Below are 26,492 nucleotides of genomic sequence, written 5' to 3'. Positions count from 1 at the left end.
CATAAGACCCTGTCTCATAAAAGGCAGGGAGGGCATGGTGACACCACCTTTAATCCCCAGCACCTAGGATCTCTGTGAGTTTGAGGTCAGCTTGGACTACATGGCGAGACCCTGTCTTAGGAACATAAGACAAAAGAAAACCTAACCAACCAAACAAAACCAAGGCTGGCTAGAAAGGTGGCTCGGCAGGTCAAGGTGCCAACTTCAAAGCCAGATAATCTGAATTAAGTCTCTGGGACCCACAGGAGAGGAGAGAGACCACCTCCAAAAACTGTTTTCTGACCTTCATGTGCAAACCGTGGCAAATGACATAAATAAAATGTAAAAAGGAAAAAGTGGCTAAGGGTAGAGCTGCCTGCTGTGGCCTTTCACGGGGACTCATCCCTGCTGGACGACCCAGGCGCCAACACCGAAAAGATCCTCTCCTGTACTGCAGCCTAGCCCGGGCTACATGAGACCCTGTCTCAAAAGCCACATAATGACGATGAAGATGATGCTGGTCTCAGTCTCCAGGACCCCAGTCTTTCCAGCAAAACCCCCAAGCTGGACCACAGTCTCAGAGATGATGTGGGGTCTCTGTATCCCTTTTCCCACCATTCTTGGTTTGCGACCACAGTGATCTGGGGCAACTCCTATGTTAGCTTCCTGCTGATAACAACACCTCATCTCCAGCGAGGCAGTGATGCTCTCACACACACTCAGGAGGCAGAGGCAGATGAATAAGCTTGAAGCCAACCTGGTCTACAGAATGACTGAGTGAGTTCCAGGACAGCTACGGCTACACAAAGAAACGCCATGAATGTGTTTATGTTTTTGTGTGTGTGTTTGTGTGGGGGGCTGGAGGTGGTGGGGAGTTTATCTCCATTAGGTCTAAAGTCCAACTGGCTCCCTCTGAAGGACCCAGGGGAGAAGAGCATTAGGACAGCAGCTTCCCGAGGCTCCTGGCGTTCTTGGGTTCGCGCCAGCTCCCTCACTCTGATCCCTGCTCTCCTCATGCTTCTGCACATGCCTGTACTGTGTCCTCTCAATGAGTCACAGGTTACTTGTTCTTGGATTATGTATGGTGACGCATCGCAAGATCCTGCGGTTGCAGATCAGACAGCGCTTGGCTAGCAAGCACAAAACCCTGGATTCCATCTCCAGCACAGCAGAAACCAGGCTGGGCAGTGCACACCTGTAATGCCAGCAAAACCATCCTTCACTATGAGACTGAAGCCAGCCCGAGTCTTCCAAAGCAATCAGTCCTGCATCTCCAACTCCAGTCTGCCCAGGCTCCCCTGTGCTCCGAGTCCCGACTGCTGCTGTATAGACTGTGGGGTGCGCAGGCCATGGTTAGCTTGTTCTTAGAGCACCAGGGAATCTGTCTGTCAGCCTAGTGCTGGCTTTGTCACAGTGAGAGCTTGGCTAGCCCCTAGTCCTCTATAAGTTGTTGAAGTTTTTTTTTTCTACGTTTAACTGGGAGATGAGGTAGTAAACTGGACAAAAATACAACGTAGCTTCTCTTTGTGTAGCTCTAGTGAGTGAACCAGAGCTTCCCACATGCTGGGCAGGGCTCTGCTGTTGAACCATGTCCCAGCCCCAGGGCTCATACATGCTGGGCAGGGCTCTGCTGTTGAACCGTGTCCCAGCCCCAGGGCTCATACATGCTGGGCAGGGCTCTGCTGTTGAACCCTGTCCCAGCCCCCTACTGGGGGATACTAGGCAGGAGCTCTATTGCTGGCCTACACCTCAAACCCTGTAGAGTTTTCTGTATCTTCCTTGGTCCACCTGCCCGAGGTAGATGGTCTGCAGCTCTAAGGTCCCTCCTGGGAACTCTGGCATGTTTGAATGTCTTTCTTTGGCCAATGACCTCAGAGTGAAAAGTGAAGGTTCTTCATGGTGAAGGCCGTCAGGCTTGGGAATGGATGTGGGGGAGTGGGCCTGCATTGTGGCTGTGTCGCCTTAACTTTCTCGTGTGTTGGAAACTGAACCGCACATTCACATTGTTGGCATCTCTAGCTGGAGCTTAAATAGAGTAATACATTGGACTTGGTATTTCAGCACTTGAAGGCTGAGGCAGGAGGATCACAGTAAGTTCTGGAACAGCTTAGGCTACGCAGTGAGTTCCAATTCAGCCAGGGTTAGTCAAGCTCTCTCTTTGAGAGTCTTATGTAGTAGTTACGGAAGTTCACGAGAACCCAGAATAAGAGAGAACAAATATTTACTGGGGACACTCGCGGTAAGTAAGTTGCTGTGGTCCTTTGCCCTGCGGGCGCTGGAAGCTGCTAACAGAATCCAGACCATCAGCTAAGAGAGAGCAAGCATGGTTTTTTTTTGTCTGCACTGATACCTCAGACCACATCCTAATAGGCTGGCACTCAAAGGCTGCTGGCTGAATGAATCCCCACAACACCCTTACTACGCACACTATGTAGCTCTGGCATGGAACAAGATAGAAAAGGCTGCGTTCAAACTCAAGGGGACCCTCTTGCCCTGCCTCTGGGATTAAGGGTCTGTGCTTACCACTCCCAGCAAGACTCTGTCTCAGAAAACCTTAAAACATGGGACTGGAAAGATGACTCAAGACTAAAATCACATACAGGATCTGAGTCCAGTCCCACGGTGGGTGCAGCTCCATGGCACCCAACACTCTTCTGGCCTCATGTGCCCATGTCCACTTACATAATAAAGAAAATACTGTGCTGGCTGGGTTTTGTTGGGCTTCTCTGTGTAGCCTTTACTGTCCTGGAACTCTAGAGATCCCCTAATGTAAGCTATAGTCATGGGAGCAGAGGGAAACTCAATTGTCAAACTGTCTCCATAAGATCTGGCTGCAGGCAAGCCTGTGAGCGGGAGAGCACAAGCTGCAGTGAGGGGTGCTAACCCTGCCTGGTGCTCTGGGTGCTATCAGAAGGCAGGCTGAGCAAAGCGGAGCAAGGCAGTGAGCGCTCTTCCATGGCCCTTGCATCAGTTCCTACCTTGGCTTTCTTCAGTGAACTTTGATTTGGAATGTGTAAACTGAATACACCCTTTCTCTCCCAAGTTGCTTTTGGGCATGGTGTTATAGCAAAAGTAGCCCTAATTAAGACACATACAGTCAGCTGGGCGGTGGTGCACACCTTTAATCCCTGCAGTCAGGAGGCAGTGATGCGTGGATCTCTGTGAGTTTGAGGCCAGCCTTGTCTACAGAGTGTGGGAGTCCATGTGTGATTCATTTTCCATCTGGAGTCGATTCTGACTTATAAGTCATTTGAGTTCACACTTGTCTGCTCTGCTTTTCACAATAATCTTTTTTTTTTTTTTTTTTTTTTTGAGTCAGGGTTTCTCTAGCTTTGGAGCCTGTCCTGGAACTAGCTCTGTAAACCAGGCTGGCCTTGAACTCACAGAGATTCTCCTGCCTCTGCCTCCTGAGTGCTGGGATTAAAGGCATGCACCACCACCACCTGGCTGCTTTTTACAATAATCCTGAGGGCTGTGAGACTACTGGTTTAGCCCATGAGAAAAGAATATTCTATCTACTATAAAGAATACGGCTGACACCAAACCTCAGGAACATCAGGATAGAAAGTGAGGCTGCTTCTGAGACGCAAGTGCCTGCTAGAGAGGAGGCTGCTCACTCAAGGACAAGAATGGTCTCATGCTTAGATACTGACTGACTGTCTGTGCTGTGCAATTTTCTGCCTTTGCTTATAAGGTTGTCCTGGAATAAACTCTGGGCTGTTTGGCGGTTCTCACACGACCTTACAGACCTCCTGATTCTGTCCTGTGTTTCTGTCTCAGTTCCTTTCACCGGATATTTCCTTAGCCTTAGCGTCTCCCCAATTCAGGACCCTAGCTGACTTTATACCAGTGGATCCTGCAACAGAGCGAGTTCCAGGACAGGCTCCATTCAAAAAAACAAAAAAACAAAACAAAAGAAACAAACAAAAATGGATTAAGATAGCCTCCATCTGCCCGGTCCCCCAGGCAACGATGATAGAGAAAGGAGAAGAAAAGGAACAGAGAGCAAGCGAGCATGCCTTGACAGCATGCAGCGAGTCAATCAGTTGGCTGCAGCCCAGATACAGGGTTACTGCAACACCTAGGCCATCCTGACAGACTTCCAACTTCTCTTTCCTATGGCCATCATATTCAGCCTCGGTGAGCTCAGAGACTCTGTACCTATTCATGTTTCTTGTTTTATGACTGTAAAAAGGCTTGGCAGAGAAAGTTAAGGAAAAACAGGGTGGGCACGTCCACACACATGTATAATCCCAGCACTTGGGAGGCAAATCAGGAGGCTCACAAGAATTCCAGACCAGGGGTGAGATGGCCCAGCTGATAAAATGATACTGGTTATGACTGCCAAGCATGAATACCTGGTGTGATCCCTTGAACTAACATGGGGGTGGAGAATTGATGCCCATAAGTTATTTCCTGACTTTTGTGTGTGCGTACACGTGCGCACATGCACACACACACACACACACACACACACACACACACACAGAGTTCCAGGTCAGGCAGGACTCCATAGTGAGACCCTGTTTCAAAACAACTTTAGTGCTTTCCTTCGAAAGCCAGCACTCAGGCTTGAGGCACACGTCTGTGACCCGGCTCCGGCTGAGGCATGAGGATCGGATGTACAGACTTGCTGAGCTATACCTTGAGGCCTTGCTGAAAATGACCAGATGGGGAAAAACCAAACAAAAGCACAAGCCTAACTACAGCCAAACCCATGGGGATTTGTTGAGAGAGCAAACACCTAGTCACAGTCTAGGATCCAGGAAGCCAGGTCCTGCCTGGCAGCTGTGCCCCCACTACCTGGCCCAGTACAGATGGCCCCTGGCTCTGGCTGGCACAGGCAGATCTCATTCCCCTTGGGATGTGCTGGGATACAGATCTTCCAGTTCAGAAAGAGGACTATTGGGAAGGAGGCGGCCCTGCAGCCCACCCAGGTCTGGTGCCAAGCATAAAAGGGGCCCGAGCCTTCCAGGGACTTCCCTCTAACTCCTCATGACCCAGAGTGCTGGACGGGGCTGAGTTCCCTTTATCCATCCCATAAACAGTGTTGCCCCAGGGCTGTCTACTGGGCCACACACGAAGAAGCCACTGTTCCCGCACTCTCAAGAGCAGTAGAAGTTACTCAGTTTATTGGAAACCATGGGAAATTTGAGAGAAAAATTCCAAGCATCTGGTACCTCTGGGCATGCAAGAGTGAGTGGGTAGCTTCAGGCATCAGTCCCCCATTGGCAGCCACAGGGCCTTGGTTCGCGCTGCACGCAGACTCAGCTCGAGTCCTGCCCCCTCGACCTCCTTATCCCAGGCCCTTGGGAAGCCCCTATTCACCCACACAGACTTGAGGTTTCCTGCAGAGGCCCATTCCACAAACTGGGAGCCCTAGGATGGGGAAACATGTGATTAGTACTGCCAGTAGCTTAGTTGCTGAACAGCTGCTTCCTTAGCAACGAGGACTTGTGCCTGAGGACCTAAGTGCCTGACAAGGCTGGACATTCGGATCCTAGCCAGCATTCCTTCCAGATGCAGAGGAAGTAGAGCCAGGGAATCCCCGTCTTCCCTAGTGCTCCTGCTCAAGGCTTTTGCCAATGGGGACTTCCCTTCCACCAACAGATGGTTTAGGAGGGTAGACTCAGGATATTGCTAGGATGCAGTCCTTAGCAATAGGTCTTCTAAAAAGATGTCTTTGGGCAGGGGAGGCATTTAGGCCCTTTAATGAAGAAGACCCTCTTCCTTCAGGCAGTGGTGGCGCATGCCTTTAATCCCAATACTCAGGAGGCAGAGGCAGGTGGATTTCTGTGAGTTCAAGGCCAACTGGTCCACATTGTGAGTTCTACGACAGTCAGGGCTTCAGAGAAACCCTGTCTTGAAAAAACCACCACCACCACCAAGGACTCTGAAGTACCTGAGCAGAACCGAAGTACCATAGGGCCTGGACGTCCTGATGGAAGGCCAGGCAGCGGGTCAGGTGGTCCTGATCTCCTGTCAGTACGTTCACAAGGCCAGCAGGAAACAGGGTGGCTATATCCTAGGATGTGAGAGAGTAAGATGCCCAGGGGTCGAGCAGCAATAGGGCAGGTGAGGAGTGGGCAGCTGGGAGTGGCTATAGGAGCTCCTATAGGGAATAGGATTTGGGTGATAGAGGCTTGGATCCCCGGGGTGCTGAGACTCAAGTTATCATGGCTACCAGGACGGAGGAGGCCAGCTGAGCTCCAGAAGACCTAGGAGCAGCCATAGGCAGGAGGGGGGCAGAGGATTTTACCTGACAGACCTCCAGGGCTGGAAGAGGACAAGCCCTACTGGGTACTAAGATCACAGCGTTGCCGCGGGCCAGGGCGGGGGCCAGCAGTGACACGAAGGCCAGCAGAGGCCACTCCTCTGGACACACCACAGCCAGCACTCCCAGGGGCTCTCGAAGCCGGAGCACAGGGCCTCTCAACCCTGTTACCTACAGGGACAGACGCCACATCAAGGACAAGTTTCCAGAGCCTTCTCCATTGCCTGCCCCCTTCTCCCTTCTCCACATATGACATGTTCTTATCTTCAGAGCAACTCCAAAAAAGTGTCTAGGGGGTGCTGGTTTAGGGAAAAACCCTGGAGTTTTTCCCAAAGTGGAGTTCAGTGGCCACTTGTTGGCTATATGGATCTGAATGAGTTAAACCTCTCTGGGCCTCTGTATCTTGCCTTCAATTTGCCATGCTCCTGCCTCAGTCTATGGAGTAGCTGAGATTTTTCAGTGTGTTTTGTGGTACTGTAGAGGGTTCCAAGCATGCTAGGGCTAGGCAAGTATTCTACCATTGAACTCTAATCCTTATCTGTGTCTGGTTTGTTTTCTGTTTTGTTTTGAGATAGGTCTCCCTCTGTAGAACAGTCTGGCCTTGCACTCAGAGATCTTGCCTCTGCCTCCTGAGTGCTGGGACTAAAAATGTGCACTGGGTGGGTGGGTGGGGGTGGCACACACCTTTAACCCCAGCATTTAAGAGGCAGGAGGATCTCTGAGTTTGAGGTCAACCTGGTCTACAGAGTAAGTTTCAGGCTGGGTGGTGGTGGCACATGCTGGCACATGCCAGCACTCAGGAGGCAGAGGCAGGTGGATCTCTATGAGTTTGAGGCCAGTCTGGTCTACAAGAGCTAGTTTCAGGACAGGTTCCAAAGCTACAGAGAAATCCTGTCTTGGAAACAAAAACAAAACAAAACAAAATAAAACCAACATTGTGAGTTTCAGGACACCCAGGGCAACACAGAGAAGCCCTGTCTCGAAAAATAAAACAAATAAACAAACAAGGGCGCAACCCCCTTCTGCTTGATTTATGTATTATTTACTTAAATTATTTTGACATTTTGAGACAGGGTTTCTCTGTACAGCCTACTGATCTTGAACTGGAACATCTGTCTGCCTCTGCCTCCCGAGTACTGGCTTGATTTATTGAGTTATGTGTCTATGTGTGGGGGGGAGGTGGGGAGACACAGTTATGTGCATGTTATGTGAGTGTTGGAAGGGGAGTAAAATTCCCCTGGAGCTAGGTAGTCACAGGAGGCTGTGGGCATCACGATTTGGGTGCTGAAATCAAACCCATGCTCTCTGTAAGAGCAGGAAGAGCTCTTAACTGTGGCCCCATCTCTCTCTCTTTTGAAATGAATGAGCCAAAGGATTTTGTTTTAATGTACCTGGTGTTTTGCCTGCATGCATGTCTGTAGGAGGGTGTCAGGTACCCTGGAACTAGGGTTACAGACAGTCGTGAGCTGCCATGTGGGTGCTGGGAATTGAACCTGGGTCCTCTGGAAGAACAACCAGTGTTCTTAATGGCTGAGTCATCTCTCCAGCCCTGCACCCCCCCCCCCACCCCCGTTGACAAAGAATTTCACTATGTGGCCAAGGATGATCTATCTGTCTGCCTCTATCTTCCAAATGCTGAGATTCCAGGCCTGCACTACTTGCATGTTTACAAAAGTCTTCTTGTATATAAGCGAGCCTACATTCCACAGATGTTAAATGGCATAACCTGAGAAGTTCTGACAATGTGTATACTCACGAACACCCTGCTTTCCTGTAAGTATTGTATGTAACCTTCCCCTCCTGCCCTGTCTGAGCCCTCTGGGTTCTTAGCCAAGCACTGATCTGTTGCGCCTCTCATCAAGGTTAGTTGTATTTTCTAGAATTTCTGGGGCCACTTGCTCACTGTCTGACCTGTAGTGTCTGGCCTTGGTCCTGAACCCGCGTGCTCCAGATCTGGAGTCGCCTCACACTCAGCTCTACTTCAGTCTTGGCGACCACAGGCGCTGCTCCGTGACTCTCCAGCTGGGAGGCCAAGACTGGCTTCTTACGCTCTAGTGCAGCCGCCAGGGCACACAGCAGGACTGCTCGGGCCCCTGGAGACTGGGCCCCCCAGCTGTGGGCAAACAATGCAAGATATGGAAGGGGTATAGCCTGGCCCCAGCTATTCCCAGACAGCCACCTTTATCCACAGCCCACCCAGGGCTCCCATCCCAGGAGCCCTGACCTCTGGGCTTCTGTTGGACCCTCTTACCCAGGGGCAGCCTGGTGAGCAGCTTCTACAGCACCTTGGACGTCCTTGGCTCCACCCTCAGCCACACAGCTATAGAGTTTGCCTGAAGAATCCTGGACAGGCCTGGAGCGCCGGGCCCCAGGAGCCTGGAAACGGCCTCCAATGAACAGCCCATAGGCAAGTGCTGGGCTGCACAGAGTGAGGGGTAGGAGGTGTTGGGTCCACTTAGATCCCATGCTCCATTATATTGGCTGGATCATTTCAGTTCCCATGAACCTTTTGGACTCAAATTTTTATTCTCATGAACCTCTGGAGGATTCTGAATTCCTATCCCATGAGCTTCTGTGGTCATCCATCCAAAACTCTTACTGTAACGAGCCTCTAGGACACTCAAATTCCTATGTGCATCAAGGTACCCCTAGATTCTTGCTTCTGGGAAAGCTCAAACCATTAAGTAGACCTGAGATTCTCCAGACCTAAGGTTAGGACTATGAGGTCCTAAGACCCAGAAAGCTACACTCAGAACTGGAGACCCTAAGTGCCCTCTCCAGCTTCTTCACCCTCACCCTTAGACTACCAGGTCTGCAACAGCTCACCTGGGCTCTGTTTCTGGCTCTGACGGCAGTTTGGAGGGCACAGCAAGGCCAAATGTGTCATAGTTGAGACTCTCGCAAAGGAAGGGCTCCAAGGAAGGTGTCCCCAAGGGCCACAGATACTCGAACAGACCCTGTGAGAGATGCATGGTCACAAGGAGACTCAAGGGTGTCCAGAGATACAAATGCGAAAGGTGAGCACTCACATCTGGGCCCCCATGCCAGGAAGATCCGCTCTCTTTGCAGCCGCCTATGGGCACAGCGGGGTCTCGGAGGCCGTGGGCATTGATCCACACGGTGCCCATCTTGAGCCTGTGAGGCAGGTAAAGACACCAGGGGGTGGGAGGGGCAGGGGACAGGAAGCTGGGGCAGAGGAGAGGGAGATACCTGAGGGGGGATAGGGCAGTGGCAAAGGGGGAAAGCACCGACTTACCCGTAGGCCAGCTCCAGGGCCTGCCCTAGCCTCTCACTCCACACACTGGCACTGCCTCCCCGAGGTGTTCCATTGGCTAGGGCTAGTGCCTCCTTGGCTGTGCGGAAAGGGGAAGTCACAACCACAGGCCACGGAACCTAGAAGGGGTATCAGGGGCTTCGCTGGGAACAAGCCCCTCCTGTTAATACTTCACCCATTTGGGGAGCAGTCTAGTCAAGGTCTAGTGTGTTCACAGCCCCAGGTCACAGGGTAACTCAGAATCATCCTAAGGTATAGTGTTGCCCATGAGTAACTCAGAACAGAAGGGCAGGGAAAGATATCTACAATCTCAGAGGTCTCACCTCAGCCTGGGCACATGGGGCAGCTGGAGGCAGGCCAGAAACTAAGGATGGAGAGAAGAATGGGCTATTGGAGGGTACATCACCAGCCTGGAATACCTGGGAAGGAGGAGAAAGATACAGATACAGATGCCTGTCCTCCCTAGACCTGACTGTACATCGACCCTCCTCCCTAAACCTCCAGGCTTTAGCTCTTCTCTCTGAACTTAGGTATCCAGGCTCCAGTCTCCCTCCTCAGACTCAGGAGTCTAGGCCTTAGCTCTCTCTCAAACTCAGGGGTTTTGGGCTTGTCCGGAAGCAGCAGTTTCTGACTCTCAAACAGGGATAGGTAGCCAAGCTCTAAGACTCCATTTTGTGATCGAGGCTTACCTGTCCACCCTGGCTTTGGGCTTCATCCACAAAGCTCTGGGCCAGGTCTCGGGCAGCAGTTCCTCGAGCCCCCATGTCTACAGCCCCATCCAGTCCTCGTCTACTCCGTAGCTTTGCCATCCTAGCCTGGAGTCGTTTTAAAGTTTCATCCCATACAGATTCCTGGATGAGGAGCCTGAGGCCCCCCTGTTGGAAAAAGTACATCAGAAGCAAGCAAAGTCAGGGGCAATGTAGGGAGAACAGGCTCCCACAGAGGCTGGGCCTTAGGGACGGAGGAGCAGCCGTAGACAAGGGGTGCAGTGTACAAAGTTGATGGCACAACGGGTAATCCCAGGAGGATTAGAAGTTCAAGGCTAGGCGGGACTACATAATGAGTTGGAAGCCAGCTTGGGCTACATAAGTCCCTGATTTAAATAATACAAAGGTCCAAAGAGCGGAAAGTAAAACAAGTTGGGAGTGAACACTCCAAGTATTTGGAGCGATATGGCGGATCCCTGGATCTGAGGACGAGCACACAGGTCTCACCAGGCTGCGGTCTGACCAGATGGCATCCACCACACCTTCCACAGCCGAGTCCACATCTGCTGAGTCCAGCAGCAGCAACAGGGACTCTGTGCCAAGGGCCAGGCCCAGTTGGGGACCCTTGCCTGCTAGGCTCCGTCGAAGGGCGCGTCCTTCCTGAGGGAGGCCCACGGGTTTCAGTTGCGGCAGGAGCCTCTTGGCCCTCTGCCATGCCCAGCCCACTCCCAGCCCTTTAGATACCTCCACAGCTCCGCAGAAGGCCACCTTCTGGACTCCAGGTTGGGAGGCCAGAACAGGCCCTAGTGAGGCAGGGCCACATACCACATTGAGGATCCCTGGGAAAGAGCCGAGCTCCCCTGCCAGCTGAGCCAGGAGGAGCGGTGTCGGGAAGGCTGGGGGCACAAGGACCACCACAGTACAGCCTGGGGAAGGAAAACAACTGAGGAATCCTGCAGCCCAGTCTCTGGCTCTTTCTTCTCGCACAGTCAGGGTCCAGGTGTCAGCCCTCCTCCCTCAGAAAAGGGGATGGGGAGGACACAGCCCCCACCTACCCATAGCCAGAGCAGGGCAGACTCGCCACATCATGTCCAGGAAACAGAAAGAAGTTGGCAGGATGAGGCCAATGACTCCTGCAAAAAATCCATAATGAGGGATGGACAGGTTGGTTTACTGGATCGGGAGGGCTCTGGGGTCTACAAGTTCTCACCCATAGGCTCCCAGCCTGCCAGTGCCTTCTCCTGGGCATGGGCCTGGACTGCATGGTACTGCAGCAGTTGCTGGGCCAGTGGGACATCTCCATCGCGAACTTCTCGAACAGCCCGCCCAGTGACCAGGGACTCCAGAGTCCACAGCAGTTGCTGGTGCTTCTGGATAATCTTGGCCAACCTTTGGAAAATATAAGGGCAGAGCCATAATTTATCAGGGATAGCAGGTACCAAAGCTGTATAGGAAATGTAAACTAGGGGAGTTTCAAAACTCTGGGGGAGGGGAGGAACTATAGAATGGTCCTGGTCCCCAATTATCAACCAGTCCCAAAGATACTGGGAACTTGAACCTGAGTCTCTGATCCAATTGCATTATGGGAAATGGGATCTTTATAGCAGTCCCTAAAGTGTGATGGGAAGCAGGGAGCTTGGATTCTGATGGAGCGCTGAGAAACCAAGCCCCTACGATGTGACACTGTGAACCGTGAGAAACAACAGCTATTCTGGCCACTAAAGCCCCACGTGCATGCGGGAAACACGAGCCATTAAAACAAAAGGCTCTCTGGAGATGGAGTCCCTGGTTCCCTCACCGGGTTAGGTGTTCGGCTCGAGTAGCTCCAGGCAGTTGGCTCCAGGTCTGAAAGGCTGTCCTTGCTGCATCCACAGCTGCAGCGACGTCCTCAGCCTGTGCTTGCAGGCAGCTGGCCAGGGTTTCTCCTGCGAATCAGTGGGGGACGGATTGGGAAGCCCGTGGTGATCAGTGAGGCCGAGAGGTCAGCCCTTCCTTCTCCAGCCACTCCCTGGTCACTGCGCTCACCGCGTCCCAGAGGCCAGGAACCAACTTTCTTTTCCTTCTTCCCTTTTCATTGGAGTTTTAAGTGTTCATTTATTTATTTGGATTTATTATGTGTATGAGTGCTTTGCCTGCACGTGTGTATGTACATAATATATGCAGTGCCCATAGGGGTCAGGTGTCAGATCCTCTGGAACCAGAGTTACTGATGGTTGTGAGTCACCATGTAGATGCTGAGAACTGAACCCAGGTCCTTCGACAGAAGCAGTCAATGTTCTTAGCCACTGGGCCATATCTCTAGTCCCTCTCTTACTGTGTCTTTTAAATTTATTATTTATTTATCTTTTTGAGACAGGGTTTCTTTGTGTAGCATTGGCTGTCTTGGAACTCACTCTGTAAAACAGGCTGGCCTTAAACTCAGAGATCTGCCTACCTCTGTATCTGGAGTACTAGGATTAAAGGTATGTGTTACTGCCACTCAGCCTTTTAAATTTATTTTGAATTATGTGTGTCTGTGTGGTGTGAGCACTTTAGTGCAGGTTCTCCTAGAGACCAGGAGATGGCATAGGATCACCTGGAGCTGGAGTTGCAGGTGGTTGTGAGCTGCCTGACGTGACCCTGGGTCTTCTGAAAGATCATTAACACTTAACCACAGAGCTGCCTTCTTTTTCTTCTTCTTCTTTTTTTTAAGTGCCTCACTATGAAGCCAAGGCTGGTCTGGAACTCACTCTATAGTTCAGGCTGGCTTCAAACACATGGTCTTCCTGCTTTAGCTTCTGGATTGCCCAAACTAGAGGTATGAGCCACCACAATTTGCTTGAGGAAGGAAATTTAACAGAGAGGGACTTCAAAGAGCTTTTTTAGGGGTGCATTAGGAACTACAATTAGTGAGACTGTCACTAGGAGAGATGAGAACCCTTATTCCCACGACCACCATCAATGGCTGCTCTTGCTCTCAGGAGCTTGAGTACAGGTTGCTGGGTATGTGTGTGGCTGCAACTCTGCGAGAGGCCTTTGTCCTTCCCGAATGACAGGGTTCATCAAAAACCTGTGATAGGATCCTGGCAAGGCACTGGATTCCTGTGTTCTGGCTTCAGCCACATCCCATTGATATAGTGGCCCAAGAGGCGGTTGTGAGTATCCAGCCAGGCCTGGAGGAAGAAAAGAGTTTGGAGAAGGGCCTGAGGCAGCTGCGACAGCTCAGTGCTTAGCCAGAGTTCTCCTTGAGGAGATATTTGTATTCTTTTGCCCTCAGCTGATTCTTTTCCTTCTGTTTTTTGTTTGCTTTATGCTGGTGATTGAACTCAGGGACCTATGCGCTACCAAATTATACTTCTAGTTCATTATTATTATTATTACTATGATTAAAACATCTGAAACTCATGTTAGCCAATACTGCAGCTATACTCTATATAGCCCCAGTACTCAGGCCAGTCTGGGTTACATAGCAAGATCTAGGACTCTTTTTTTTTTTTTTTCCTGTTTCTCTTTTTTAGACAGGGTAGTCTAAACTCACTGGTGCCATGAATGAACTCCTGAACCTCCTGTTTCCATCTCCTGTGTGCACTACTATACCTAGGTTAAATAGAAAATGTTCAAAGAAAAATAATTAATAAAACATTTCCTTCCATAGAGAAATGACCAAGTTTGGAAACGCACAGTAGTGTTTGCTTGGTTTTTGGTGCTGGGGATGGAACCCAGGGCCTTGAGCATATTAGGCAAAGGCTCTACTGCTCAACTTAATTCCAGCACTCAGCTCTGTTAACTTCACACTGGTCCAGGACACCTGGTGTCTAGGACACCATGTCCCCAGCCAGCATTTTGCAAGAAATATTACCCGCGCTTCTCTGTGTCACGTGGGCTGCTAAGCCAGCCAAGGACATCCACGCCTGCAATCCTGCTCCTATGCATCTCAGCCACCACCGCTGGGAGAGCAGGAGACCAGGCTGTGGAGTCTGTGCCTGAGGCTTGACGAGTACTGGCTGCACAGGCTTTCAGCCATAGCTCTGGTACTTAGCTACCATGTAATTGTTATTTTGTGTGTGTGCACACTGTATGTGAAGGCCAAAGTCTGATGTTGGGTGTCTTCCTCAATTGCTCTCTAGCTTGTTTTTTTTAAAGACTCATTATTGATTCATTTTTGTATGTATGTTTTTCATGCATGTATGTGAGTGCATTACACGTATGAAGTGCCCACAGAGGTCAGAATACAGGGCACTGCCTCTGGAACTGGAGTTACAGCTGTGAGTTACCATGTGCCTGGTCACAGGAGCAGCGAGTTCTCTTGACTGCTGAATCATTTGTCCAGCCCCTCTGTCTTTTGTCAGAGAAGGTCTCTCACTGAACCTGAAGCTCAGTTTCAATTAGCAATTAGCTGGCCAGCCGGCCCAAGGATCTTCTTGCCCCTGCCTCTTTCACAAAGAAATTATATGCGTGTTGCTGTACTGCTTTTTACGTTGTTTTGTTTGAGACAAAGTCTCCCTCTGCAGCTTTGGCTGGACTAGAACTCACTCTGTAGACTAGGCTGGTCTTGAACTCAGAAGCAATCCATCTGTCTCTGCCTCCCAGGTGCTGCGGTTAAAGCTGTGCACCACCATGTCTTGGTGCACTGGATTTTGACTTGTGTGCATGGGATTTGAACGCAGGTCCTCACTCTTGTGCAACAAGCATTCTGCTAACTGAGCCATCTCTCTAGTCCTCTAGCATAGAACCTTAGCCAGGGGCTTATTTATTTATTATTATTATTAGTTATTATTTTTTGAGACGGGGTTTCTGTGTAGCCCTAACGTCCTGGAAATCGCACTGTAGACCAGGCTGGCATCTAACTCAGATATCTGCCTGCCTCTGCCTCCTGAGTGCTGGGATCAAAGGTGTTCACCACTACCAGACTTAGCCAGGGTTTTCTAACACTCTGCCTCTGCTAAAACATCCCCAAACCTGCTGATAAGGGAATGAAACAATATAGGTTAACCCCCCAACAGCACCTCGTCAGTTATTTCTGTGGCCTTTACTGTGTCTTACTCTCCATGCATGCTTCATGCTGCTTTCTCTTCCTGCTTACATTTCTGAGGTTATTAAATCCAACATCTACTTCCCACTTTCTGTTGCTTTTCCCTTATCTTGACAACTGGGCTTGTCATTTTTACTTTTTTTTTCCTTTTTCTTTTTTTTTTTTTTTAAGCAAAATGGGCTTGGTGTGGCAGCATATGTCTATAACTTGGATGGTGAAGCAGGAGGATCACCATGATTTAAAGGCCAGTGGGACTACACAGTGAGTCCCAGGACAGTCAGGAAGGACGAAAAAGCAAAACAAGAACAAAAATATACAGATAAAAATCTTTTAAAAAGAAAAACTGTCACCCAAAAGTCCTAAATTGAAGTGTGCATAGGGATAGAGCCATTGGGAAGTGGAGCAAGGGAACGTGAGCTAGGAATTAAGTATAATGAATGACAGTTAATGCTATGAGACTGAATAACAGGGTTACTGGGTAGCAAAGCCTTATCTGTTGGGAAGGCAGCATTTGTTTACAGCACTCTGGAGAAGAGAGAAGCAGAGGGAGCACTGGGCAGCCAGCTAACTGCTGAAGCTGAGTGATGAGTGCATGGGAGTTTCTAACAGTGACTGCTATGTAAAAGATGGAAAACTTCCCTTCAAAGGGAAAAACAAATCCCACAAGAATGTCCACAGGGTTCTGGCAGGCCACAGGAGTGGGAGAGGAGCGTCTGCTGGACACAGGGAACTGAAAATGTCTCCAAAGAAGCCAAGACAATTGGGTCCAGATGAGTTCTGTCAGGGAACTAGAGCCAAAAAGTTGCCAAACTTTGGAATTTTATTTTGGAGAGAAATTAGAATCCAGGATGTTTAGATGGAATTAATTGTACAATAATTGACATTTCCAAAAACAAAGCTCAAGCCAAGGAAAACATGTTTGCTTAGTTGAGTTGCTCAGACTGTAAACTTGAGACTTCTGCTAGAGTAAATGGGGAGGATGGGAGGGGGAAGGGGACAGGGAGGAGACAGACAGACACACATGGACGAGAACGTGAACTGATAGGTTCAGAGTCCAAAGCATGGTGACAGGACCAGCTCTTTCTCTCATTTTATGAGACTGTCTTGGAACTCATAAATCTCCTGCCTTGCCTTCCAAATGCTGGGGTTACTGGTGTGTGCCACTATGTCAAAACTCCTTCAAGCTGTGTGGACTATGGGCAAAATGACTCAGCTCATCAACCTTGGGTTCTGTCACTAAAATAACAAGAATAACCCCCTCTCTGTTGTTCTACGGATTAAGTGAAATCATGCTTAGCACAACTCATCTATCCATCCACCTCAGCCTTTGACCTGCTACTGCTATTTCCAGGCATTCTACCACTAAGTAGCCTCCATCTGTGGCTATTCTCTGGATTGCCCAATCCTCTCACCAGCATCTGTATTTCTAGTTACTCCTAGCGCAGAATCTTTTTACGCTGGCATTTCTCTGGTTGGTATCTCCACTACAATTGTTTGTCGAGAAGCTGCCCAAAGGTCAAGCAACACTAGACTCCCCTCACGACAGAGTGGGTCTCCACATCACAACACTAGACTCCTCGTGACAGAGTCGGTCTCCACGTCATCAACACTAGGCTCCTCGTGACAGAGTCGGTCTCCACATCACAACACTAGACTCCCCTCACGACAGAGTGGGTCTCCACATCACAACACTAGACTCCCCTCACGACAGAGTGGGTCTCCACATCACAACACTAGACTCCTCGTGACAGAGTCGGTCTCCACATCACAACACTAGACTCCCCCTGTGACAGAGGGCCTCCACGTGACCAACACTAGACTCCTGGTGACAGAGTGGGTCTCCACATCACCAACACTAGGCTCTCCCTCGTGACAGAGTCGGTTTCCACGTCACCAACACTACACTCCTGTGACAGAGTCGGTCTCCACGTCACAACACTAGACTCCTCGGGACAGAGTCGATTGATCACCACATCACAACACTAGACTCCTGTGACAGAGTCGATTGATCACATCACAATACTAGACTCCTCGGGACAGAGTCGGTCTCCACGTCACAACACTAGACTCCTGTGACAGAGTCGATCTCCCTGTTGCCAGAGCTCCGTGTCTGTCCCATCCTGGACTCTCCATGCAGGAATGGCTGACCAGCCCTAAAGCCAGCTATCAGAGTTAGGCTACTGCCCTCTTAACCAGCACTTGGTGTCACCTCCCTGCACCTCGTCATGAAGCAGCCTGCCTCAATCTTAGGCTTGGAACCATCCTACAGTAAAGGCTGGCTCATTCATTCCTATTTTCGAGTAAACCTGTTTCTCAGGGATTGATTGGGCTATGCCCAACCTGGAACCTTAAATTAACTACAAATAGTTCTGTACTGCCTGCTACAGGAACCGGCAACCATGCCTTTGTTTCAAAAAGTTGTAGCCATCTTACAAGACTGTCTTCGTTTCAAGAGGTTAGGACTACCTTGTTACAACCTCCTTGCAGTCCTGTCTGTCTCAGCAAGGTCCTTCTGACTAATCTGCTGAGTTTATGTTCTGCTCCTGAAACCTCAAAGACTATGTTGCCTTCCGAATTCTTCATTTGGAAATCTAAAATATAAAAACCTTATCTTCCTCACATCCAAGGCTGGCCTCTTGAACCCTGCCTTAGGATAGAAATAAAAAAGCTTGCTTTAATTAATTTTGCCATGATGATTTAGGTCGGTGGTCTTTCTCCTCTAATCTTTGGGATTAACACTCTTCTTAAACCTGAGTGTTATAATGCAGTCCTTCCAAAGCTGGAGCCCATCTGTTAGTGATGGTTATCTCTCCAACCTCCTTAATATCCATCTACCTGCCTGGACGCTGGAAAAATTTGTGGGACCAGGAGCAAAAAAAATCCCAGGCACCCTACTTAATTCCACCAGGAAGCCAAGTGGGTTCTGGAAGACCCTGAAGTGTTACAAGAGCCCTAAGAAGTCCAGTATCATGAGGTTCTTAAGGATTATGAATATGAAAATCTCTAAAAGAAACCCACTAAACTGAAGGGTGATTGGGAGTTCACGGAGTAACGTAAGGATATTCTGATAGAGGCAGGCGTTCACAGGAAGTTCTAACGAACTTGGGGTTCTGAGCGTTCCCGTGAGTCTCCAAGGAACCACGGTGAGGGAAGGTGTGAGGTCTCACCGCGCGAGATACCGGGCCGTAGTGACCCCCCCGCCAAGGGTTCGGAGGAAACGCCACAGCGGCATGCGGCATGCAAGCCCGTCCACGAGACCCGCGGCGGGAATAACGCGAGGTGGGGGGCGGAGCTTCCGAGAATGCCGCAGAGGACGACGGGATTCCGCGCGCCAAATGCGGCCCGTGAGCCTGAGCTAGGGAGTAGACGGCCGCCGCCGGGCAAGCTCTCACCAGTGCGCATGCGTGGCTCTCCGGCACCGGTCCGTACTCCAGTGTCGTGAAAATCTCGCGGGCGCAGGGTCGGACACGCGTTGCCGCCATCGCTCGCCGAAAGCCTTCCGCGAAGGACTGCCTGGCGACGGACCTTGGGAACGTGGAGGTCCGAAGGGCGGCACCGCCCACTCCAGTAAAGGGGCGGGGCCCACAGGCTAGGGCGGGGCGCGAGCTCTAGGGCGTGTCCCACCCCTTTAGAGCCACACCATGGCTCCCATAGTCGGACGCTGGGAAATGTAGTTTCGTGGGTAACAGCAACGTGGGCTGGGCGGCGGTCTCCGCGTTAACAGAAGTGCTCCAGCTTTGGAAGGACAGCATATTGTCATTTTGACTCTTTAGAAAAAATAAATTGGCCGGACGGTGGTGGCGCACACCATTAATCCCAGCACTCGGGAGGCAGAGGCAGGTGGAACTCTGTGGGTTCGAGGCCAGCCAGGTCTACACTGTGAGTTCCAGGACAGGCTCCAAAACTACAGAGAAACCCTGTCTCGAAAAACCAAGAAAAAGAGAAAAGAAAAAGAAAAAACTTGTTTTGTTTTGTTGAGACAGCGTCTCACTATGTAGCTCTGGCTGTCCTGGAATTTACTACGTAGAACAGACTGCCTTAAATTCAAAAAGATCTGCCTAGCTCTGCCTCCTGAGTGCTGGGATTAACAGCACGCGCCGCCGAACCCGGCAGAAAAGAAAAATGTTCTTGATGTTTTCCCACCTTAAAAAAATAATTGGAGGTGGGGCTAGAAGGAAATAACTGGAGGCAGATGGTCCTCTAGGGAGCAAGAGTCCACTAGGGAACAAGAGCTGTCACTGGGTCTCAGGGATAGCTGAAAAGCAATTCTTTTATTTGTTTGTTTTTAGAGATAGGTTTCTCTGTGTAGCCCTGGGTGTCCTTGAAAGGACAGGAGTCGCTGGGCAGTGGCAGCGCAGGCCTTTGATCCAGCACTTGGGAGACACAGACTGGCGGATCCCTGGGTTCGAGGCCAGCCTGGTCTACAGAGCGAGTTCCAGGACAGCCAGGGCTACACAGTGAATCCTGTCTCGAAAACCCACTGGGGCCGGAGTTATAGGCTGTTGTGAACCACCATGTGTGTGTTAGGAACTGAACTTGTCCTTTCCGAAAGCAACATGTGTTCTTAACCACTGAGTTATCTCTCCAGCACTAATATTTTCTTTAAAGTAAGCAAAGATTTGCTTTTTTTTTTTTTTTTTACGTGCATGGGTATTTTGCCTGCCTGCAGGTCTTGTGTATCACATACATGGAGTACCCCCAGGAGGCCAGAAGAGGGCGTTCGATCCCCTAGACCTGGAGTCACCATGTGGGTGTTTGGAATCAAACTCTGGTCTTTCGGAAAACCAGTAGACTCTCAAACACTGAATCATCTCTCCAGCTTCTCCTCCCCATGAATTTTTTTTATAAACAAAAATCTTCATTTTGCTCAAAAAGGGTAGTTAATAGTATTGAAATTAAGGGTGTGTGTGTTGGGTGGGATCGGACCCAGAGCCTAACGCATGATAGACAAGAGCCACATACAGAGATACTAAATTTTCAGAGTGACAGTCCTTTTTCTGCACTGAACCGCCCTCAGTTGTTAGCGAAGGGTGGAAATGTAGGTTTTATTGATTCAGGAAGTATATCTTTTCACAGGCCGCCTCAGGCCTTACTTTTGATTGGCTGGTTAAGGGGGCGTGACTTCAGTTTTCTAATACAAATGGTCGGCGCGGAGCCTGCTTGAATGATAGGGCTTTTTGTTGTCGGAAGGGTGGCTGCTTCAGTTCCTTGGTTACAGAGGCCGGAAGTATGTCTTTCATTTACGCATCGGCCAAACAGGACCGATCAAGAGACCCAACACACTGAGGACAGTGCCTTCATCGCATGGAACCATAGACCATTACCAGCACAGATCTTCGAGTTCTGGGTAGAGTGCGGTGTATTAAGAATCGACCGAGGGCCTGCAATAAACTGGCTTCGTTTGTCCGGGAAAAGTTCTCAACGTTTTGAACGCCTAGGACTTTTTTCCAGGGCCATGGCGGAGTCGAAGCTTCTGGCACCAGAGCTAAGCGATGCAGAGTCGATGGGTGATGAGACCGTGCGGTTTCAGGAGCTGCTACTGCAGGTGCGGCCTGACTGGACTTTTGGGAATCTGGGTGTTTAAATATTTATACACTGGCGCTCAGAGATGGTGCATCAGTTCCCAGAATGCCTTGCGGTAGCAAGGAGGCCTATGGGAAATGTAGTTGTTTAGCTCAAACTTTACTAGACTTTAAAAGAAATGAAGTTGGGATGATCTTGGGAGTCCTGTAAAAAGAAAAGGGAGCCTAGACTGTATAATATAACAAGTGAGCCGGGTGGTGGTGCTGCACGCCTTTAATTCCTGCACTGGGGATACACAGGCAGACAGATATCTATGAGTTCGAGAACAGCCTGGTCTACAGAGTGAGTTCCAGAACAACCAGGGCTACACAGAGAAACCCTGATTCAAAAAACAAAAAAATAATATAATATTAGTAAAAAACCTGTGCTCCTAGCCATCACAGATGAGGTGCTCCTAGCCATCATAGATAAACATTTGGGAAACACATGAGGGTTTTGACAGGACAGAAGTATCATGGAGGATTGCTTTTTTTTTCCCTCACAGGCTTCCAAAGAGCTCCAGCAAGCCCAGGCGGACAGGTCAGAATCTACACAGATCCGGCCCCAGCCTGGTGAGAAATAGATATAGATATATAGGAACATATATGTGAATGTTTTTATACTTATAGATGTATATACACATGTATGTATATGTGTTTGTATGTGTCTGTGTGTGTCTGTGTGTGTGTACACATAGAGAGAGAGATGTAGAGTATCCCAGAGCAAGGATGGGAGACCCTGAGAGAGGTCAGTAGAAACTAGGAGCAGGGGGCACAGGACGAAGTAAAGAGATCATAACTGCATACAAAGGCCTAGAAGTAGTTATGTGAATGCACAGGCAGGAGGATCACAAATACTGGACCACAGACAGCAGAATGGGAGGTGGGATGGAGAAAGAAAGTAGAAAATGTCAGGGGCCTGAGGGAGGCAGAGGGGAACAAAGAAGACAGAGCCAGAGAGTGAAAGGAAGGCCAGCAAGGTGGCTGAGCAAGTCAAGGGCCTTGCACTCAGCCTGGTGCCCTGAAACAACTGACTCCTGAATGTTGTTCTCTGACATCACACAACAGCTACGGCATGAATGCACATGCGTGCACACACCCACACATATACACACACAGAATAAGTGCATGTAATAAAAATTAAAATGGAGAACTGGGTGTGGTGGTGAGGGCGTGTAATCTCAGGAGGCAGGAGTATCCCAAGTCTGGGCCAGCCTCGGTACAGAGTGAGAGACCTTGTCTCAAAAAAGGGAGAGGGTGAGTGTGGGGGTGAGAAGGAGACTGCCTAGGGACAGATGGCCGAGATAAGCCCACTTGTGCAGGTTTCTGCGTAAAGACCAACTCCTCGGAAGGAAAGGTTTTCATCAACATCTGCCACTCTCCCTCCATCCCTCCCCCGGTGGACGTGACTGAGGACGAGCTGCTTCAGATGCTGGAGGAGGACCAAGCTGGCTTCCGAATCCCCATGAGCCTGGGAGAGCCACATGCTGAGCTGGATGCAAGTCAGTACCCTTAGAAGACGCCGAGTCTCTTCCCTCACCATCCTGCGATTCTCAGGAGCTTCCAGTCAGGGTTGGGAACCAGAGCGGATTGACCCAGGGCTGCAGGGAACATGCCCTGGGGCTCTTCACTGAGGTTAAGGAGCCTTCAGAGAAGGCTGCCTGGAACAATACTAGTCTGATATAAGATTTGAAGAGTTAACTGGGCAGTGGTGGTGCATGCCTTTATCCCAGCACTAGGTAGCACAGGCAGACAGATCTCTGTGAGTTCGAGGTCAGCCTGGTCTACAGAGCAAGTTCCAGGACAGTAGGGCAGACAGAGAAACCTGTCTCAGGAAAGATTTGAAGAGGGTCTTAAGCAGAGACAACTAGTAAGCTGGGCATGGTGGCTCACTCTTATAGTATTGGCTCTTAGGATGCTGAGGCAGAATTGTTGAAAGCTAGAGGCCACGCTGAGCTACATGGAAAATTGACAAGGGCCATGCCTGGGGATACAGTGATTAGACTGACGGGCAACAATTAGGAGAGACTGGAAGTGTGGACAGTCAGGGTTCTCTAGAGCAGACATGAGCTTTTCTAGAGGTGGGCAGGATAGAGGGAGGTGGTTCTTGGGGCCACTGGAGAGGATCAGGGTCTGTCTTGGGGATATGGGCATCAACCTGGAGTTGAGCCTGGAAGCCAAGAAGGACCTGGTCTGAGTTGCCTGGGAAGTAGTGTGTGCTGGTCTCACTTCCCGTGTCTTGGGTCTGGTCCTTGGGTAAGTTCTCCTTATGGATGTTAGAGTCCTCATTCCTTCTTTCTTTCCACAGAAGGCCAGGGCTGTACTGCCTATGATGTTGCCATCAACAGCAACTTCTACCTGAGGATTCAGGTGGGGTGCATGTAATGGACAAGGCCCGGGAGGGTGCTTCCCCCAACCCTGTCCCACCATCCTGTCTCTTGTTTGTCTCACCTTAGAACAGCGATTTCTTGCGGGAGCTGGTGGTCACCATTGCCAAGGAGGGCCTTGAGGACAAGTATGGTTTAAAGCTAAACCCAGGTGAGAGGCCAGAGGGCAGTGGGAACGGCCTGGATGGCACACCAGGAGAGGTGAGTCCAGTGTGCCAGCGATTTCCTCCACCAGCTTCTCAGGTGGGGCTGAGAAGGGGCGGGGTCAGGAGTCTGCTGGGGGTGGGGGGTGGGTGTGGTGGTGGTGTCTAGGTGTGTTCCTCAGGAAGGGTGGGGCTAAGGTAGTTAGGACCTCCTAAAGTCAAGATTGCAAGGTGGCCTAGCCTCTGTGGACTGGGAGGCACCGCCTGAGGGAACCCCACTTCAGCGACCTCCCCCTCTGCAACCCTCAGAATGGCGCATGCTGAAGTACCGGCCTTTCCTGGGCTCCATCTCGCAGCAGAACATCCGTTCCCAGCAACGTCCTCGGATCCAGGAGCTGGGGACCCTTGAGGGGTGAGCCTTCATGAATACCTGGGCTGATGACCATCCTGGGTCTCTTGGGATGCAGAGACAGGGCTGAGACACAGAGTTGGAGGGAGGGAGGAAGAGGGTACAGGGCTGTCAGACCAGGTGGTCACCCTCAGTCTGCCATTGTTCCCATACAGCCCAGAACGGCCTCACCTGAACCTTTGGTTGGAAGCCCCTGACCTCCTCTTGGCTGAAGTTGACCTCCCAAAGCTGGTGAGTGCCGACTTTTTACTCAGAGAAAAGAATGAGAGTCTGGACACCCTGGGACTAAGTCAGGACATCAAGGAGCCAAAGTCCTGGATCTAAGAGAGGAGGCTGGGCCTGAACTCCTGGGTCTGAGGGAGGAGGGCTGGGCCTGGACTCCTGGGTCTGAGGGAGGAGGCAGGGCCTGGACTCCTGGGTCTGAGGGAGGAGGCTGGGCCTGGACTCCTGTGTCTGAGGGAGGAGGCTGGGCCTGGACTCCTGTGTCTGAGGGAGGAGGCTGGGCCTGGACTCCTGGGTCTGAGGGAGGAGGCTGGGCCTGGACCCTGGGTCTGAGGGAGGAGGCTGGGCCTGGACCCTGGGTCTGAGGGAGGAGGCTGGACCTGGACCCTGGGTCTGAGGGAGGAGGCTGGGCCTGGACCCTGGGTCTGAGGGAGGAGGCTGGGCCTGGACTCCTGGGTCTGAGGGAGGAGGCTGGGCCTGGACTCCTGGGTCTGAGGGAGGAGGCTGGGCCTGGACCCTGGGTCTGAGGGAGGAGGCTGGGCCTGGACCCTGGGTCTGGGTTTGATCTCTGGAGGCAATGATGTGGGGCTGTCCCCAGACCCAGAAAACCAGCAGGTGCAGCCACTGCTCTCCCGAGTCTGCGTTCCTTGACATTTAGAGTTACTGCCCTTTGATTATGTTTGCATTGTTTGGTTCTGAGGATTGAAACCACAACCGTGCATGGTACGACCTTGTAGACATAGTTTCCCAGTGCTGGGGCTGTGGGCTGACTGTACCTCATCCCCAGGACGGAGCTCAAGGACTGACCCTGGAGATTGGAGAGAGTCACCTGGTGATGGGAGGCTCCCAGCAACTGTACCGCCTCAATGCCTCCATTCCCCTGCGGATCAACCCTGAGGCAAGCAGGGCTGCTTTCCACCACCGGAGAAAGGTACCTGGTGGGACTTCAGGAACCTGGAGCCATGCATCTGTCGGAGGCTGGGTCCTGAACCCTCGTTCTCTTCCTTTTCTCAGCAGCTGATGGTGTTCTTGCCCCTCCTGTCAGTGTCTTGACCGGAATCTCCTTGTATCTCCAGAGGTGGAGAACACGTTGGTGTCTTCTCTAAATGTGAAGTAAACAGTCTTTCCGGGTCTTTCCAGCTTCAGAAATGAAGACATGGCGGGTGGAAGGAAAGAGGGCTGTCAGTTCTGACCCTGGTGTCCCCTAGCTGTCCCTGGCCTTCGGGACTCCTGTCTTCATCTCCCCTGGGCCTCCAGGCTCAGGTCTGACCTCACAGAACAGTGTCCCCCACCACCGACTCTGCTTCTCCTCCTAGTGCCCCCTCTCCAGAATGGCCTCCCCTTGTGCAATGGGTGCTCTCTTGCGACTGGGGGTTATGCTAGCTGGTCTCTTAGCAACCAAACTCAAGCAGCGTCTCTGGGTTTCTGCCCCTACTCCATGAACTCTATCCATGCCTGGGGTCCAGCTTCCTATCACAAACACACCCAAGTCTAGCCCTTCCCACTTCCTGCTGACTCAGCTGCACTTCCTCCTGGCGCAGGCTGTGCTGGTCTTGCCTTTGGGACACCCCCACTCTACTTCCCAATATTCCTTCCCCTTTTCAGTGCTGCTGTAACCCAAGGCGTCTAATGCCAAGCATATGCTAGGGAGTCGGTGGTGACGCACACCTTAATCCCAGCGCTCAGGAGGCAGAGGCAGGTGGATCCACAAAGTTCGAGGCCAGCCTGGTCTACAAAGCGAGTTCCAGGGCTACACAGAGAAACATTGGAAAAACATGCAATGCCATGCATACATTTGCTGCACCATTGAGTTACACCCTTTTCTTTTGCTTTTCTTGCCTTGGGTTTCTCTGTAGTTATTGGTGCCTGTCCTTGAACTCGCTCTTGCTGCTGAGCCTGAGGACTGCAGATCCTTTTCAGTGCCCCACGTGGTAGAGCAAACTGGCTCCCAAAAGTTGGCCTCTCACCTCTACAGGCGCACACACACACACACACACACACACACACACACACACACTCAGATTTATTTACGTGTATGAGTGGTTTGCCTGCATACACACTGTTTTACCTGCTGAATTCAAAAGAGGGCTCCAAATCCTCTGGTCATGAGCCATCCTAAAGGTGACGGGAATTGAACCCCAGCCCTCTGCAAGAGCAACAATGCTCTTAACTACAGAGTCATCGCTCCAGCCCCAAATGTAGTTTTTAGCTTTTGTTTTTTTGTTTGGTTTTTCAAAACAGGATTTCTCTGCTTGGCCCTGTTTGTCTGGGAACTTGGTCTGTAGACCAGGCTGGCCTTGAACTCAGAGATTCCTGGCAGCGGGGGCACAGGCCTTTAATCCCAGCCCTCAAGAGACAGAGGTGGTGGTGGTGGGGGAAATCTCTGAGTTCAATGTCAGCTGCTCCACAGAGTGAGTTCCAAGACAGACACAGAGAAAACCCTGTGATAAAGAAAACTACGACAAAACCAAAACCATGGCCGTACGGCTGCTGGAAAAGCTGGTAAAGTCCTAAGTGTGTCTGTC

At 50.8% G+C, this 26,492-nt stretch overlaps 2 protein-coding genes across 6 annotated transcripts; one reads left to right on the top strand and one right to left on the bottom strand.

Annotated features, from left to right (window-relative positions):
- Positions 1 to 5,089: 5,089 nt before the first annotated feature.
- On the bottom strand, positions 5,090 to 18,770 carry Aldh16a1 (aldehyde dehydrogenase 16 family member A1). The gene is made up of 17 exons (XM_048438038.3): positions 18,638 to 18,770; positions 13,284 to 13,386; positions 12,033 to 12,159; positions 11,445 to 11,623; positions 11,290 to 11,367; positions 10,979 to 11,160; positions 10,742 to 10,894; positions 10,217 to 10,402; positions 9,851 to 9,946; positions 9,510 to 9,646; positions 9,283 to 9,388; positions 9,080 to 9,210; positions 8,505 to 8,672; positions 8,165 to 8,366; positions 6,239 to 6,424; positions 5,882 to 6,004; positions 5,090 to 5,358 (listed from the first exon to the last, which is right to left on the bottom strand). Exons 1-17 carry the CDS (start codon positions 18,725 to 18,727, stop codon positions 5,197 to 5,199), a joined length of 2,409 nt encoding a protein of 802 aa, XP_048293995.3. The 5' UTR covers positions 18,728 to 18,770; the 3' UTR covers positions 5,090 to 5,196.
- Pih1d1 (PIH1 domain containing 1) lies at positions 18,646 to 25,100 on the top strand. Of its 5 annotated transcripts, none has more exons than XM_087901451.1 (10): positions 18,646 to 18,785; positions 20,697 to 20,790; positions 21,313 to 21,379; positions 22,129 to 22,308; positions 23,115 to 23,176; positions 23,263 to 23,344; positions 23,646 to 23,748; positions 23,901 to 23,976; positions 24,755 to 24,898; positions 24,982 to 25,100. In XM_087901451.1, the coding sequence occupies exons 2-10, from the start codon at positions 20,701 to 20,703 to the stop codon at positions 25,018 to 25,020; spliced, it is 843 nt and encodes a 280-aa protein (XP_087757577.1). In that variant the 5' UTR covers positions 18,646 to 18,785; positions 20,697 to 20,700; the 3' UTR covers positions 25,021 to 25,100. The 5 variants fall into 5 exon arrangements, with proteins under 5 accessions (XP_087757577.1, XP_087757574.1, XP_087757575.1 ...); XM_087901449.1 differs by lacking the exon at positions 18,646 to 18,785 and adding an exon at positions 20,399 to 20,592; XM_087901450.1 differs by lacking the exon at positions 18,646 to 18,785 and adding an exon at positions 20,399 to 20,602.
- Positions 25,101 to 26,492: the final 1,392 nt, after the last annotated feature.

The sequence above is a fragment of the Myodes glareolus genome, chromosome 24, assembly GCF_982192425.1.
Source record: "Myodes glareolus chromosome 24, mMyoGla1.1, whole genome shotgun sequence".
In the NCBI taxonomy this organism is placed as follows: domain Eukaryota; kingdom Metazoa; phylum Chordata; class Mammalia; order Rodentia; family Cricetidae; genus Myodes; species Myodes glareolus.
Note: the sequence above shows the minus strand (reverse complement) of the source record. Positions and strands in the feature narration are given on the sequence as shown.